General features: G+C 47.6%; 1 protein-coding gene across 1 annotated transcript; it reads right to left on the bottom strand.

Moving 5' to 3' along the window:
* Positions 1 to 3452: 3452 nt before the first annotated feature.
* On the bottom strand, positions 3453 to 9574 carry LOC104395975 (keratin, type II cytoskeletal 4-like). The gene is made up of 9 exons (XM_010005745.1): positions 9059 to 9574; positions 7535 to 7749; positions 7173 to 7233; positions 6428 to 6523; positions 5662 to 5826; positions 5450 to 5575; positions 4951 to 5171; positions 4621 to 4649; positions 3453 to 3931 (listed from the first exon to the last, which is right to left on the bottom strand). The coding sequence occupies exons 1-9, from the start codon at positions 9515 to 9517 to the stop codon at positions 3453 to 3455; spliced, it is 1851 nt and encodes a 616-aa protein (XP_010004047.1). The 5' UTR covers positions 9518 to 9574.
* Positions 9575 to 16434: the final 6860 nt, after the last annotated feature.

Genomic DNA, 16434 nt, shown 5'->3' with positions numbered 1-16434 from the left:
CTTCAGGTCATCAGGGCAGAGATGCAACACACAAATGGGCTCGTGACTGAGGGGTGGACTTAAGCATGGACACTGTTGAGCAGGTGATCCACGACTGTGAGACATGTGCTGCAATTAAGCAGGTGAAATGGTTGAAACCTTTGTGGTATGAGGGGAGGTGGTCACAGTACAGGTTTGGGGAGGCCTGGCAAATTGACTCTATCACACTGCCTCAGAGCTGCCAGGGTAAGTGCTATGTGCTTACAGTGGTGGAAATAAGGACAGGATAGTTGGAAACATCTCCTGTGCCTCAAGCCACAGCCAGGAATGCTATCCTGGGCCTTGAGAAGCAAATCCTGTGGAGACATGGTACTCCAGAGAGAACTGAGTCAGACAATGGGACTCATTTCAAAAACAGTCTTGTCACTGACTGGGCTAAAGAGCCTGGTATCCAGTGGATCTACCATGTCCCAGACTATGCACAGGCCTCAGGGAAAGTTGAAAGGTACAATGGTCTGTTGAAAGCTGCCCTGAAGGCAATGGGTGGTGGAACTTTTGAAAACTGGGACAAAAAATTGGCAAAGGCTACCTGGTTGGTTAATACCAGGGGATCCATCAATCAGGCTGGTCCTGCTCAGTCAGACCTTCTACATACTGGGGCTGGGGATAAAGTCGCTGTGGTATGTGAAAGAAACCTGCTGGGTAAAAGTGTTTGGGTCTATCCTACTTCAGGCAAAGGTAAACCTGTCCGGGGCGTTGCTTTTGCTCAGGGACCTGGACATACCTGGTGTGTGATGATGGAGGATGGTGAAGTACAATGTGTACCTCAAGGAAATTTGACACTGGGGGAGAATCCTTAATTTCACAGCTGGTAAAAGAGGCCATATGTCATATATGGTATGGAATGAGGGGTGGAATGTCCTGGTTTGAGCCAGGATGAAGCAAATTTCCTTTTACTGATTTTTTTTTTCCTTCAGTGAGCTTTCTTTAAACCAGTCACAGAGCCTTCCAACTAAGGCTGAGAACAGTGGAATGTGTCTCTAACTGCTGGGGCTTCAAGGTCACACCTTCACTCTGCTGGCTCAGACGCTACAGGGAGATCTCTGACCCCTCACAGGAGGCTGAGTTAGACAGACAGCAAAACTGGCCAGAGAGATTCCATTCCATGGAGCTACATGAGCTCAGAGGAAGGACAGAGAGCACACAAGACAACTTCCTCCCTGCTGCTTCTTCCCTTCTCCTCCACCCATGGCCGGACCCGCGGAGGACTCCGTCCATCCCGCCCCGGGGACCCCCAGGCTCCAGCTCTCCTGACCCTCATCACTCTGCACTTTCTCCAGCAGCGCTTTGGGATTTTTTGGGACTGTTCCCAGTTCAGGAGATGCTGTGGGAGTTGCTGGGCTGGGGGGAGGCGAGAGGATTTTGCCCATATCTGAACATATTTGTATGTAATTGTATCTATTTCTTTTATCATTGATATTGAATTAAAGCTGTGTAGTTGAGTTTTCAACCCAGCCAAGTCTCTGTCTTTTCCCCTCTCTCCTTCCCTACCTGGGTGGGAGGGGGAGGGGATTGAGAGCGTTGTTGTTGGACTCAAGTCAAACTGTGACAGACCTTTTCTGCTCTTAGCACAGAAATTACATCTCCTGCCCTCCCCCAAAGGTGCTTATCTTCCTTGAGTCAGTCTTTAATATTCACTTTTTTTAGGTTGCAATTAGAATTTCACCCTGTGAGAGCAAGGAGATGAGTGGTGCTGTGTGACCTGTAATTCTTCATGTGCTGGAGACAGGGAGAAATTCCCTGTGATGGTAGTGTCTGCAAACCCAGCGGGGACAGGCAGGCTGTTCTCGTCTGAGGAGGTTCCGTCTCACAGGGTGATGTCCCCATTTGTGCTAACTCCCCTGCCCCAGGCTGCCAGCACGGCCAGCAGGGACCTCTTGAATGCAGGCAGTAGAGTCTGGAGCTTGCTATGTTTTGTGCTAAATGGAACTGTTGCTTTCTGTCCCTGAAGTGAGACCTAAGCAACCAGCTCACACACCCAGCTCTGGTTGGGAGACCTCACCCTGTTATGGCCAAGAGATCTCGTAACTTATCCCTTTGCCTTCCAAGCCATACAGGATAAATGTCACAATTTTTCAGCCCTAATATGCCACCAAAGGAAAGGTTTTCATGTCTTGGCAGAGCAGAGCCCAGATCACGAGCCCACAGAGCCCAGAAGGTCAGTGTTGGCATCTCTTGTCATTCAACTGCTGTGACATGGAAGGATCAGGGTTGTTCTGAGGTTGCAACAATGAATGAAGCTATGGCAAACTTGTAGTAGAAGACATTTTACAGTGCTCAGAAATATTTTGGGGGTTCCTGGCAATCTTTTACATCAGTTGTTACTTGAGGCTACAGTATTTCTTCCAGGTGATGTGATATAAGGAGTAAATAAAACAGAATAAACACCATTAGACTCTCTCAGCATCTGAGTCCCACTATGCTCCAAATTGCCTAAAGAGAACCAAAAGGTCTGTTTGGTCTTTTGTTCCCCCACAGACAGTGAGAGATCACTTCCTCACCCACTCTGTAATTTCTTTAAACATTTTCTGAAGAAAAATTCAGAGGCAAACTATGTACTTTCAATGAAGTTTATTGAAGGAGCAGTGAAAAGCTGGAAAGTTTGAGCAGTCAAGGAGAGAAGCTCTGTTTGTGTGGGTGCAAGATGTCAGCTCAGAAGATTTATGCACCAGTAGCTTCCTTTGGCATTTCAGGGATGGGGGTGAGCTCTTCTAAAAACAGCATGCTTGGAACCAGCCACCCCTAACATGCAGAAGCAAATGAAAGTACTATGTGCTCATCTGTAAGCAAATTCTACAAAAAGCCTGTGGCTACAGCATGACTAGCAGGTGCTTTGCAAGTTGAAATTGCCTCGTTTAAAATTTAAGCTCAAATTTGCAGCTCAGGGTTTCTTTGACAGAAGAAAAAAACAAAAACAAAAAAAAAAGGGGGGGTGGGGTGGGTAGAGAGAGAGAAAAATAAAGAAGTGAGCATGCTCTTTGCAGTGCCTCCTGGGAAAGTTCAATCATCACTCTCTTTTCTGAAATGCTTTGGGAGGAGCTGGGAGAAAAACACGTCATCTAAGGAAGAACATTGTCAATGAATCTGCTCGTTGTGGGAAAAGCCAGAGAGAGAAGGCAGAGCAACAGGCAGACCCTTAAAGCTGTGATCATCTGGGCAGAATAAACTCAGTATAAACTCAACGCTGTGTTGAGCACCTGCTGGAAAAGCTTGCTAAATGTGTCTTGAGGGCTGGGGGCTCTGAGAACATAACTGGGGGGGCACATGTATCTGATGCTGATAAGTTCAGGAATGGGCTTGGTGACAAATGTTGCTGCTAGAGGGCAGAGAAATGATCCTGCACCATCTCAGTGGTGGGAGATGCAGGTCTCAACGTTGCCCTGGCTGGTTGGGTCCCTTCCCAGCCCAGGGCCCTAAGGAACCACGCACTGATCCCGGACCACCCCGAAGGTCCCCACCACGCCGTTGTTGCACCCCACAACTTCAGGGCTGTTGGCAACAACGACAGGAGAACCCCCCAGCTGCCGGATGACGCAGCCTTGGTTCCCAAAGCTGACCACCCCCCCGGCTGGACAAGCCCCCATCCTGGCGTTCAGGCCCCCGTTCCCTGTGCTAATGACAGTGCGGGCTGGAAAACCCCCACTCCGGGAGCTGAACCCCCCGGATTTGCAGTTGACCCCTGCAGCTTGGCAGAACACCTCTGGGACACACTGCTTGGCCACCGAACTGATGACTCTCTTGGGGTGGATCCCAGCACTCCGGGAGCTGAACCCTCCGTTCTGGGAGCTGTGTCTTCCCGACCGTCTCCCCAGGGAGGTGAAGCCACAGGCAGCTCCATTTGCAGCCAACATCCCGCAGTCCTCCGGGAGATTGTAGCCACTGCTGACCACAGCTGCAAGACAGCCCACGGGATTCATTATTTAGAGAGGAAAACGGGGAGACTCTCACAAGACAAGTTGTTTCATGAGTCACGGAACCGACCAAACCTGATTTCCTGTAGATCTGTCCAACACATTTGAGCCCCTGCTCCTTCCACCTCCTCCCCCATGTCCCAACACATCCCCTTACAGATCCTCCCTGTTCTCATGTTGCTCATCTGGCTGGTGGCATGTTTTTCCCAGCTTCAATGCAGGTTGTGGGCAGCTTGTTGTTGCCTCCAAGAGTAGAATAGGGTCATGAATATGACCTTGCCCTGCCATCCAAAAACTGAGGTTTTTTTTAATTAAGAGGTATCTAAGATTCCTGAAGCTAAACCTTCAGCATCAGGCTGGGCAGAAATGGAGCAGAGGGAGCTGGGGCAGAGAGATAATCACAGAATCATATAATATTAGGGTGTTAGGGTTGGAAGAGACCTCTAGGGTCCATCTTGCCCAAATCCCCTGCTTAAGCAGGTTCACTCAGGTCAGGCCACACAGGAACACATCTAGGTGGGTTTTGAAAGTCTCCAGAGAAGGAGACTCCACAACCTCTCTGGGCAGCCTGTTCCAGTGCTCCATCACCCTCACAGTAAATAATGCTACTCCATGCCTGCCTTTCCTACAATGAGAAACCCTCATGGCTGAAAATCTTCAGGTTACTTACACACACTCACGGGGTTCCCCACACATATCCTGCAAGGGGAGAGAAGAGAAATGCATGTTATTGCACACACATCTAGAAACCTGATATATACACATAACTTCCAGCCATACATCCAGCCCACTTAGTCCCTTGTTGTAACATGTCTGACTACCCCCAGGACAGGAACTGTTTTTGCTGGCACAAGGGTGGCCTGTATGGCCTCCAGCCATCTCTCCAGCCCCAGTTTCTGTGAGCCTGGGAGGATCCTGCAGCTGCAAAATTCCCTTGGGAGCTGGAATCATTCTGGCCTCTGATACACATGAGAAAAGGGACAAGGTCTCTGTCTCCCACCTGCTCTCTTCGCCCTCCAGTAGAGTCTTGTACGTTGCAATCTCGATATCCAGGGCCAGTTTGACGTTCAGCAGCTCCTGGTAATCCCGCAGCATGCAAGCCAGCTCATCCTTGGCCTTCTGGAGGGCATTTTGCAGCTCCACGTGCTTCTCCCGGGCATCTTTCAGGGCACAGTCCCCACGCTGCTCAACATCACAAATGGAGGTTTGCAGGCAGGAGACCTGTCAGAGGGAAGGATAACAGTGCAGATATCTTCAAGGCTTCATTTCCAAATCACTGGACATTCTGGTTTTTTATTAATCTCCTCTTCCAATTGCAAACAGAGGAAAAACCCACCAGCATCCCTTCTCTCTATGCACTTTTCAACTACAGACTTTCTGACTACAGCCTAGAGCAGGTCTTGAGTCTACTCAAGGCCAATGCATCAACTTCCCCCATATCTGAGCTGTCCTCCAAGACATTGCACTTTCTGGAAAGATCTCCTCTGGGCCTCTCCTACCTGCTTCTTCACGTTCTCCAGTTCACACTGCAGCTTCTGTATCATCCGGGTTAGCTCTGAGATCTCACACTTGTTGCTTTGCAGATCATCACAGTACTTGCCTCTCTTATCCTGAAGCTCCTGAAACTGGAATCAAGAAACAAGACAATCATCATTTTTGACCTGCATCCTGTTAAGTTGCCAGGCAGACACCCAGGTGTCTTCTTACTCACCCTGGTTTGGTAGAAAGCATCAACTTCTTCTTTGCTCTTCTGAGCTATTTCTTGGTACCAGCATTCAACGTTCTTGATGATGCTTTCCATGTCCAGGTCTCGGTTGTTGTCCATCTTGACGATGACCGAAGTGTCGCATAGCTGGCGATCTACCTGAGCTCGCTCCTGCAGGTTGGGGAATGGCTTAGTCAGCTGTTAGCAACTCTCAGACTTTGTAGGGAAGGAAGGGCTGGGATGAAGAGCCACGCTACTCAGCTGGTGGATATAACAAGTCAAGAAATGTCCCTCAGGTTGCCTCAGCAGAAAATCCTCCCTGCTGGATGAGTTGCCACATGTCAGCTCCTGACCTACATGCTGACCTGCAGCAATTCTGTCCACATCAAGGGCAAGGAAGTTGAGTGACTTAACCCTTGGTATCCTGTCATCTTCAGCCTCTTTCTGATGTTAATGACAGGATTAAGCTGGGAGTTTCTTGAACTCTAATCAGAAGCTGCAATCCGGAGTAACAAGACAGACGCAGCTCTTTTCTCAGAGGTAGAGTTAGGACACAGCCAATTCACACCTGGAGCTGCAGTAGGAGAGGGGGAACCACCCTATTTCCAGCATAATCATGCTAATATTAAATCAACCCTGTACTTCCACACTTTCGAGTATTCAGTGCTGGGGATGAGACATGTCCAAGAGGGGTTTCAAGTTGTACAAATTAGGAGCATCTGAAAGATGAGACTGCACCACCAGACTTCTGGGATGGACCAGAGAAACTCACCTCCTCAAACACACATTTCAACAGCTCCAGCTGCCTTCTTAACAGATCCACCTTCACCTCAAGCTCCTCCTTGTTCAGAAAGATGCAGTCTGCATCCTGAAAGAGAGGAGACACGTTCCAGCCCAATCTCACTGAAAACACTGGAGAAACACAGAGAAGACAGAGGCAGCACCAACAAAACAGACACGTTTCAACAAGATTTCAAGAGCAGGAAGGTGTGAGAGGGTGAGTCAAGATGCCCTGGTGTCTCCTAAAGGAAAACAAGACCATTCCAACATGACTTACAGGAATTAGTTTCTTTATTACTTAGGACATAGCTACAAACTCAGAATTGACTAATGAGTATTTAAACACATTTTTTTAATATTGTTCGAATGATTTCTGCTTTTCTGATGTCCAAGAATAAAGGCTGTAAAGAGAGTGTCAGAAAATAACCAGCATCTTAGACACTGGGTATTCCAGTGTGACCTCTCCCACCCTGTCCCCCTCCCATTACACATCAAGAATGTGCTTGGGGTAACAAAAGCATTGCTGCAGTGTTGATGATGTAAGCTTTGAGGATAAATTATTTTTACTTTCTACTTATATTTGCCTCTTTTTATGACCCTGTGCCTCTTTACAGGCCTCCCTGCTTCTGCTCATTATGACACTTGTGCTGGGCACTTGCTAATGATGCAGTGTTGCAGTCAAGCTATACAGCAAATAAACCCATTAAAAAATATTTTGTGTATTTGGGGCTTCCCACCTTTTTGAGTGCCACAAACTCATTCTCCACAGTTGTACGCCTGTTGATTTCCTCTTCGTATCTGTTAGAGAACGAGAAGAAAAGGGCTGAGCTAAGCAATAGTGCCAGACACACAGACATTAACCATCAGGTACAAATAACAGCCTGCTCAGAGACTGCCATCAGGCACTGCAGGATCAGTGTCTGGAGACCAAACATTAGACCATCCCAAGATCAGAAGCTTCTTCTTGAACAACATCATTAACAATGCAAAGACTTTGCAAGTGAGACAGAAGAATGTGACATCCCCAAAGGGGATGTGCCACATGTCTGGGAGATGTTGCCTGTGATGAACCAGAGAAGTGAAATGCCAAGGTCCTTACTTGCACTTGAACTCCTCCACCAGCTGGCTGGTGGCACACTCTTCACTGCCCAGTTTCTGCTTTTCACACAGCAGGCAGTCCAGGCGCTTCCTCAGGTCACAGATGTAGTTCTCAAAGTAGAGTTCAAGGTTTTTGCCCTTCTTTGGTAGGACGTATTGCTGCAGGAGACCCCACTTGGTCTCCAGCACTTTGTTCTGCTGCTCCAGGAATCGGACCTGCAGACCGAAAAACAGCAATTCTTCCAATAAAGAGCTGAATGCAATAACCTGGCACCTGGTTTAACTATGTGTGTTCTCACTGTGAAACTGCAGGTGCAAGAAGAGGATTTTGGGGACGTGATAGGTGCTACACCACAATGATCATAAAATTATCTGCCCTTATTTAGAAATCTCAAAGTCACAGGTCTAAATCTTCCTTTCCCGCCAATGAATAGAAACAAAGCTCCTCTGGATGGTGCCTCTGGTGTATTTTAGGATGAGATTGAGTCCCCAGAGGGTGGAACCTGTTTGTTTGTCTCTGATTTTTCAACAAAGGGATCCTAAGGTGACAGCTCAGACTGAGATATGTAACATTTAGGTGCCTGAATCAAGATTAACCTCTTTTGCATTCAGGAATGTTTTTGGAACAGTTTCTATATTTAAAGACAAGGTGGGGGAAAAGGGTCTAATGCAAGACAGAAAGTTGAGCCCATCAGGGCTGTAACTCCTAGCTGAGCTAGAACCAGGTTGCAGTGAGGAATCCAGCCTTGAACTGAGGCCATCCTGAGAGGAGACACATGCAAGAAAGTCCAGTGCTATGGTGGCCACCATACAAACATCATCAACTACTAGGACAGTTACATGGCTGCAACAAGCCCTTTCCCAGAGCTGAAGATCTTGCTCTGCACCAACGGGCTCTGTGGGAATAAGGACCCTTGCACAGACCCCACCTGGAGCACTGTGTACAGTTCTGGTGCCCTCAGCACAAGAAAGATATGGACCTGTTGGAGAGGGTCCAGAGAAGGGCCACCAAGGTGATCAAAGGCCTGGAGCACCTCTGCTATGAGGACAGGCTGAGAGAGTTGGGGCTGTTCAACCTAGAGGAGGCTCTGAGGAGAACTTACAGCAGCCTTCCAGTACTTGAAAGGGGCTACATGAAAGCTGGGGAGGGGCTTTTCATCAGAGAAGATAGTGAGAGCACAAAGGGTCATGGTTTTAAACTGAGAGAAGGGAGATTTAGGTGAGATATTAGGAAGAAATTCTTCACCATAAGGGTGGTGAGGAACTGGAATGGGATGCCCAGGGAGGTTGTTGATGCCCCATCCCTGGAGGTTTTTAAGGCCAGGTAGGACGAGATTTTGTGCAACCTGGTCTAGTGGTTCCCTGCTCATGGCAGGGGGGTTGGAACTGATGATCTTTAAGGTCCCTTCCAACCTTAATGATTCTATGACCCAGCTCAGTGATTCACAGCACTGAGGCTTTGGAGGAGCTTGCCTGTGGTTCATATTTCTCAGAGAAGTGCGAGTGCAGAGCAGTTTGCACTCACCTTGTCAATGAAGCAGGCAAACTGGGTGTTGAGGGTCTTGATCTGCTCCTTCTCCTGGCAGCGAATCTCATGTTCCAGCGGGTCAACCCCCACACAAAGGGGCTTCAGAAGCCGCTCGTCGATGCAGATGCCTTGGATGCCATCAGCCTTGCGCTCGGGGTAGCCCCTCACAATACTGTATCCCCTGGGGCCGCAGAGGCCAACCCTTCCTCCAGCATTATTGTAGCCAACGCCGTTGAAGCCGAAGTCTCCAAAACACCCCGTCCCGCAGACCCCGGTGACGTAGGAAATCCTCCTGCTGCCCCCCAGGTTGCAGACACTCCTGCTGCTGTAGGCGCCGGCCCCGCAGCGGCCGGGCGGGCAGGCGGAGGCGGCATAACTGCGCCCACAGATCTCTGAGGCTGAGCTGAAGCCTCTTCGTCCCAGCACAGACCTCACCGTAGGCGCCTGTCTGCTCATCGTGGCTTCTTTGAAGGTGGAATATGGGAGTTCAGGGGAAGTTCTTCTGCAGGAGAGGAACAGAGATCCCGCTGGAGTGACACAGTGATGCTGCCCCTTATATACATTTGGGAAGCTGGCCTTGATAGGATCAGGACGTTAATTTAAAGCGCTTAAGGGTTTGGTTTGCCTGGCAGCAATAAATGCTCCTCAAGATGCAAAACAGCCCAGCAAATACTAACTACTGAGGAAATAAAAAGGAATCTAAAAGTGCTCTGTTGGCAAGTTGGCTTAGAATATATTACAGTTTGAAGTGTTCCCCTAACTTACGCTAATTATAGTTTAGCAAACATTTTTGAAGAAACTCTTTGTGATTTGTTTGGACTGTGTCGTTTGGGGTTTTGTGTCTCATGGGTTTTGTGTATGATGGCATGTTTTGCAGACTTGCACTTTGTGGGGGTAATTTCACAATCTCTCCTTTTTTCTCTCACCAGGCTTGTTTTGGGTGCGGAAAAAGTAACTAAAAAAAAACAATTCAAAGATGGAAAAACACTGTGTAAGTCACGTTGTGATGGATGGATCATTTCTGTGACTGGAACACCAGCAGATTCACTGGGTTATGGGTCTGGATTCATATGCAAGGACTCAGAATTCCCCCCAGAAATATTCCCATGCAGCATTTCACACTGACCTTCTGTTACCACATGAAAGACCACCAAAAGCAGGTTGCACCTGGGAACTGAGGCATGTATCAGGTTTTTTATTAGGTTTATGTCTGGGCAGTCAATGACATTCTTACTTGAGTAATGCTGCAAATTCTTATCCTGAAGCCCATTTGACACAGCTACATGTTTGACTCTCTCTTCTACCAAGCTTGATGGCCAAGACCTCTTTGATTCATCTTCTGGTAGCCTCTGCAGGGAACAAAAAAAGGAACAGTAGCACATTTCAGCCTGGTGAGATCCACCTCATTCAAGAGGTAAAAAAGTTGGGTGCCTTTGCCAGACATATCCTTGATACATCTCCCAGAGAGTCAACAGCCCCTGGGTCTGTGCTTAGGGGCATGGGGGTGATTCACTCTCTGCAGGCACTGGTCTTTCTCCATCAACAGAGGAAGTCTTAATGAGTAGATTAGACTGGACACCAGAGATGGCTTTGACTCACGTTGGTGAGATGAATCCCTCTCTGTCTCTCCTAATCACCAGCCCAAGGAGCTTAGACAGTGGACCTGTCTGCCAACTGTCCCAGGGCCTTCTCCAAACTGACATTTGGGAAGTCAAAACAATAGGGCTCTTTCAGCTCTTTGAGAGTAAAGTGTTTGGGAGAAAAAGAGACATTATAGTGCAGACAACTGAATGCCCTCAGCCCTTCCTAACTGAAGGGGAGCAACGCTTGAGGAAGTCTGCACGTTACACACACACCATGGCAGTGTCTGGAGACACCCAGTAGCTGTGTTCCTTCATTCTCACTAACCCTCCTTCAAAAACATTTTCCAAGAGTTAGGATCAGGCAGTGCAAATCCTAAAAATAATGCCAAACCCCCTTAAAACATCACACCGTCTAATATCAAGTTCTTAAAAAGGACTTGCACACCAAAACCATAGGACGTGACTGCAGCACTGAGGTTCACAAGGCTATTAATTGAGCATGTAATTGCAACTTATGTGAGTTTGAGGGGCTGGTGGTATAAATTAGTTGTGTAAACTGATACTTCTGGCCTATACAAGTGGGATAATTCAACATATTTACAGCATGACTTTCAGATTACACCTTTGTTTAGGCTCCCAGTTTAGACTGGGTTGCCAGCACAATTGGCAATACCAGTTAAAACTAATATTAGAGACTTCAAGTTAAGCTTGTAAATTCCCAGATCCTTTGAGTTCTAAACAAAGATTCACCAGAAGTGAAATGTACATTTGAATCCAAAGGAGAGTACAAAAGGCAATTGTTGAGCTCTGCACAGGAAAGCTGCACCAGAAGTCAGACCAACGGCTGTGCCGCTGCTCCCTCTGAACCCCACGGCAGACATGGGGTGTGGGAGACACCAGGACATGTCACAGGCTACAATTAACTGTCTGTGAACCAGCTGAGCTGCAGCAGCACCAGCTCCAAAACACCTCACCAGAGACACTGGCTTCATGAAGGTAAGAGATTTTGGGTGACATTTCTGTGTCAGCCAAACCCCTGATGCTGCTCATGAACCTCAGTGAGGAGGCAGCTGTGAAGAAGGGTCACTTAATGCCATAGAATCCCAGACTGCTTTGTGTTGGAAGGGACCTAAAAGATCACCCAACCTGCCATGGGCAGGGACACCTCCAACCAGCCCAGGTTGCTCCAAGCCCCATCCAACCTGCCCTTCAACACTGCCAGGGATGGGGCAGCCACAGCTTCCCTGGGCAATCTGGGTCAGGCTCTCACCACCCTCACAGGGAAGGATTTTTTCTAATGTTCATCATAAATCTACCCTCTTCCAAGCTTGACAATGACCACTGGCATCAAAGTTCACAGGAATCAACAATTTGTCATAGTAGGTATGGACATAGAAAATAGAAGAGTACTCTGCAGCAAAAATTGCATCATTTTGGCTTAAAAAGAAAGAAAAAAGTAGAGGAAGGACTGAAGAAGCAAGAAAGGAAAATATTTTGATGAGGGGTTGAATGAATCATTTTGACGACTTGCAATCTCTCCCTTTGTCAGCATTCTTCTCCCCGAATGTGCTGCTGAAAATGGAATTCATTAGAAGAACATATGAAGTTTGCTAATTTGTTTGTTGCCTCTGGAGAGGAATCTGAACTAGCTCTTAAAATACATTTCATGCGATAGTCTCAAGGAGCCCTGCTCCCTCTCTGTAATTATCCACAGCCATAGAAAACTCATGGCATTCAGACAGGACCATGGCAATCACCTTCCTGTGCCAACACCATTTGTTGGATAAAAGATTGGGTCATGACATATTTTTATGCGGTTTCATGGACTATACAGACTCTTGTCCATGTCATCCATGAGATGTTAAAGAATTAAGTAGTGCAGCCTCATTCCCTTGCATCCCAAAGCCAGAGCTGTCCAAGCGAATTCAACCTGGCAATGTATTTTTTCCTCTCATTAGCTCTATGTTAGAAGTTGAGGCTGGGATTTTCAAAGGATGTTCCTCATAAAAATCATCAAACACTGGGCCTGGGTGCACTTTCCTCCCCACTTCAGCCATCAAACTAGCCATGTATTCTCATTTCATCTTTGAGAATCCCTCTATGGCTAATGGAAAGAGATAGGCATCTCCAGACGGTGATTCATCACATCCTAAAATAGGCAGCCAAGACAGGTGGGAGGAATCCACCTCTGGAGGTACTTACCTCTCTTCTCATTGACTACCAGAGGCAGTCTAGACAACCAGACAACTAGACCAGGCGCCCCACTTCTGGACAGTTAAAGTTAGTCCCACCCTTTGGGCACCAAATTTCTTTAGCACCTTTGAAGTCCTAATGAGAGCACCCAACATCACATGCTCCCTGGCCCTGCTGGGTTCCTGGAGCAGGAACCTGTGCACCCAGCACAGTTCCCTGCTGGGATCAGTGCCTGCAGAGCTGAGGCTTGCAACAAAGGATTGGTTTGATTCTTTTCATGTTGATGTCTTCCTCCCACAGAACTGCATGGTGGAAATGAATGTGGGAGGTATGGAAATCCAGGCTCCTGAATGGGATGGCATCACACTGCCTATAGAGCAAAGAGATTAGAAAAAGAAAAGAAATATTGCAACTGTTATTAGGCTACAGCAACTTCTCTATAAATCTACAGGAGCTCTTATCCCTTCCAGTTGAAGCTGTTTGCTTGGGCAGAAGAAGTTCTCTGAGACACAGAGGGGGAAGAAGCTGCCCAGGGAAGGTGGGTCAGGTCCTCCTGGAAAGCAGCAGATAAGCTCTTCCTTTTGTTATGCTAAAGCCCTAGTGCCCAAGCCCTGTTTGATCTTATTTCTGCAGATTTGAGGTTTGCTGCTGAATTACTGATGAAAATCTGGGTGATTCGTGATGTTCAGAGAGGCTGGTGACAGATTTAAAGTGAAGCACTTGCTATATTAACTGATCAGCTCTTGAGATGGTGACATGGGAGTTTGGAGGTGAGGAAGCAACCCCATGTGTGTGTCATTTCTCAGACTTACTCTTCTGCATAAAAAGTGATAGGATCATCTGTTTTCAGTGGGAGCACCATCACCTTTATGAAATACTTAAACCCCTCTTAATGAATATTTATCACTGTTTAATTGTTCTTCTAATGTAAAATCTTCCTTGTGGTTTTCTTCATTAAAACTTGTGCCTGTTTCCTTTTGTGTTCCTCATGTTTGGTTGGGAAACAGCTTCATTCCACGTGAGAGTTGTGGAGGGAGAGAAAGCTCTTCCAGCTCTGAATCAGGAAAATTGCTTTGGATAGGAAAGACCTTCCCTCTGGATTCCACCTTTTGTGTAACAGGTATCTCTCCAACTTGCCTCTAGATGGTTCATTTCTTTGTTCTGCCCTTGGCTTTCATCACTTGAATCACAAAACACTTTAGTCCTTTGTGGTTGAATTATGTTACTCTTTTGTTGGTTTCTTTTTTTAGACTGCTTGAATGTACAATAAAATATCTCTCTTTGATCTGTTTGTAAATCCCAAACACAGTCATAGCATTTCTAAAATGATGCTGGAAAAAGCAGCCAAGGGTATTATTGGGGTTTTTTCCCTATCATGACCCTATTGCAACAGACTTTGAAGAGGTATCAGAGGTGTTTTGTTGTCACACCTCTGTGGTAGACGGGCTATAAAAATGCAAAGAGACTAAGATGACTCCTCCAGGAATCTTAAAACACCCATTGAATAGCGTTGGGTATGAGTCAAATTTGGTGCATATCAGCATAAAGAAACTGACTTTAAAAGGCTTCCATCATTTACTCCCACCAAAGACTGGATCTACATGGTGCCCTCTGGCAAGAAGGGACAACTCTTCTCTCACCTCTCCATCAGGAGAGCAGCATAGCCCTGTGTCACCTGCTGATCCACAGAGAGTTGTCCAGTGCACAGATGTCCTGGTGCACAGATGTCCCAGCAGAAAGTTGGCAGCAGAGAGTTGTCCTAGACCCCTCTCTGCCATCCCAGCTTGATTGTCAAGACCTGAAATCAGCAGAAATGTCTTGTCCAGTTTAGGAAAAGGGCATTTTTGTATTCTTGGCAAATGATAAAGACCAAGTGGCAACATCTTTGTTCTCCATGCAATTTATTGGGAAAAGAGCAAGAAGTTTAAAGCTCTTGAATCATCAAGACAGCAGTGAGGGTGCTGTGACTTATGCACGTCAGGACACTAAGCAAGGAAACTAACAGGAGTCCAAGAGACTTAATTACTCTTTGCCAACTACAGAAAGTGAAATGTGGGTTTTTTAATTGAGATTTCCTTTATGACTTGCCTACCTGCATGTGGATGACCAAACTGTTCCAAGACAGTGAACAAAGAGCATCGTGAGTCCTGCCCCTCCTCTCCCTCACCCTGTGTGTCATCACCACAACTCCACTGGCTTGCCTGAAGTGAAGTCAGGTAGACTTTGATGAAATGGTGAGTCCTAGAGAGCTCCTTTCCAGAAACACTTCCCAGAGCACTCTCAGAAAAAGGATCCAGGATTAAATATCACAACTTGTTTTACAGATAGCAAAGCCTTAATCGGGGGGGGGGGGGAAACGAAAAAAAACCAAAACAGCACAACCAGCAGCTCTTTAGAGAAAGAGCAGAAATCAAAAGGAAATTGTTCTAAGTGTCCCCTTTTTGATGTGATCCTGATGGAAGTTCTCTGATGTGGTTTCATGATGCTACAATGTTCTTGTACCCAGTGTGCCTCTTCCTTGTGTGTGAGGAGGAGCTGAGAACATTTTTACCACTGGAAGTGGAGCAGGGTCATTATTTTTCTATTCTAGGTCTTAGGTCCTGGTTGTCCTGACTCTCACAGCTGAAGTTTAGATCCCGGCATTCCGGAGACATGGAGGTCCAGTTGAAATCCTCACCCCTGGCCAGCACATCCCTTATGTGTGGGCTGAGTTTCCCACACTCTTTGCAGCTCTGCAGCTCTCTCCAGAGCTCCCTGCAGTCCTACTGCAGAGATCACCACTGCCCAGAAGGGCTGAGCTCTCGCACCAGTGGCCCCCACCTCCAACCCTAAATTCCTCACTCCTTGGGGTGCAGTTGGGAGCAGCAGGGGTATCCTGCCTGCCCACAGAGCTGGAAACACTTCTTGAGGAGAATCTTCTCTGGCAGGTGCCAGCACCTTCATGTAGGGGTGTCCCACCAGTGCTGCAGGAGGACCTGCATCTTCTGGACTGCCTGCCACATCCAAGTCCCAGGTCAGCTTCACAGCCAGAGATGGTGTTGCAAGGGGTGGTGATCACTGCCATGGAAAACACCTGCTGAACACCTGCTGGTGGGGAGGACACAGCCTTCTTCCCCCTGAAGACTAGAACTAGTTTCTTTGGTGTTGTGAGGAAAACAGAATCATGGAATCATAGAATCCCAAACTGATTTGGGTTGGAAGGGACCTTAAAGCGTATTCAGTCCCACCCACCCTGCCATGTGCAAGGACACTTCCCACCAGCCCAGGCTGCTCCAAGCCCCATCCAACCTGCCCTTCAACACTGCCAGGGATGGGGCAGCCACAGCTTCCCTGCGCAACCTGGGCCAGGGTCTCCCCACCCTCATAGTGAAGAATTTCCTCCTCATGTCCAGCTTAAATCTGCCCTCTTTGAATTTAAAGCCCTTCCCCCTCAGCCCATCATTCCTTGCCCTTGTCCCAAGTCCCTCCCCAGCTTTCCTGGAGCCCCTTCAGGCACTGGAAGGGGCGCCAAGGTCTCCCCAGAGACTTCTCTTCTCAAGGCTGAACAATCCCAACTCCCTCAGCCTGTCTCCAGAGCAGAGCTGCTCCAGCCTCAGC

The sequence above is a fragment of the Chaetura pelagica genome, unplaced genomic scaffold (assembly GCF_000747805.2).
Source record: "Chaetura pelagica isolate M959 unplaced genomic scaffold, ChaPel_1.0 scaffold861, whole genome shotgun sequence".
In the NCBI taxonomy this organism is placed as follows: Eukaryota; Metazoa; Chordata; class Aves; order Apodiformes; family Apodidae; genus Chaetura; species Chaetura pelagica.
The sequence above is the reverse complement of the archived record's forward strand: the minus strand, read 5'-3'. Positions and strand labels throughout refer to the sequence as shown.

What these genes read in the sequence shown, in the direction of transcription:
- LOC104395975 (XM_010005745.1), bottom strand. Translation starts at nt 9,517, where the DNA reads ATGAGCAGACAGGCGCCTACGGTGAGGTCTGTGCTGGGACGAAGAGGC. An exon ending in AGTTTGTGGCACTCAAAAAG is followed by an intron (nt 6,524 to 7,172) that starts GTGGGAAGCCCC and finishes CCTCTCTTTCAG; the next exon opens with GATGCAGACTGCATCTTTCT. An exon ending in CTGGAGGGCGAAGAGAGCAG is followed by an intron (nt 4,650 to 4,950) that starts GTGGGAGACAGA and finishes CTCCCCTTGCAG; the next exon opens with GATATGTGTGGGGAACCCCG.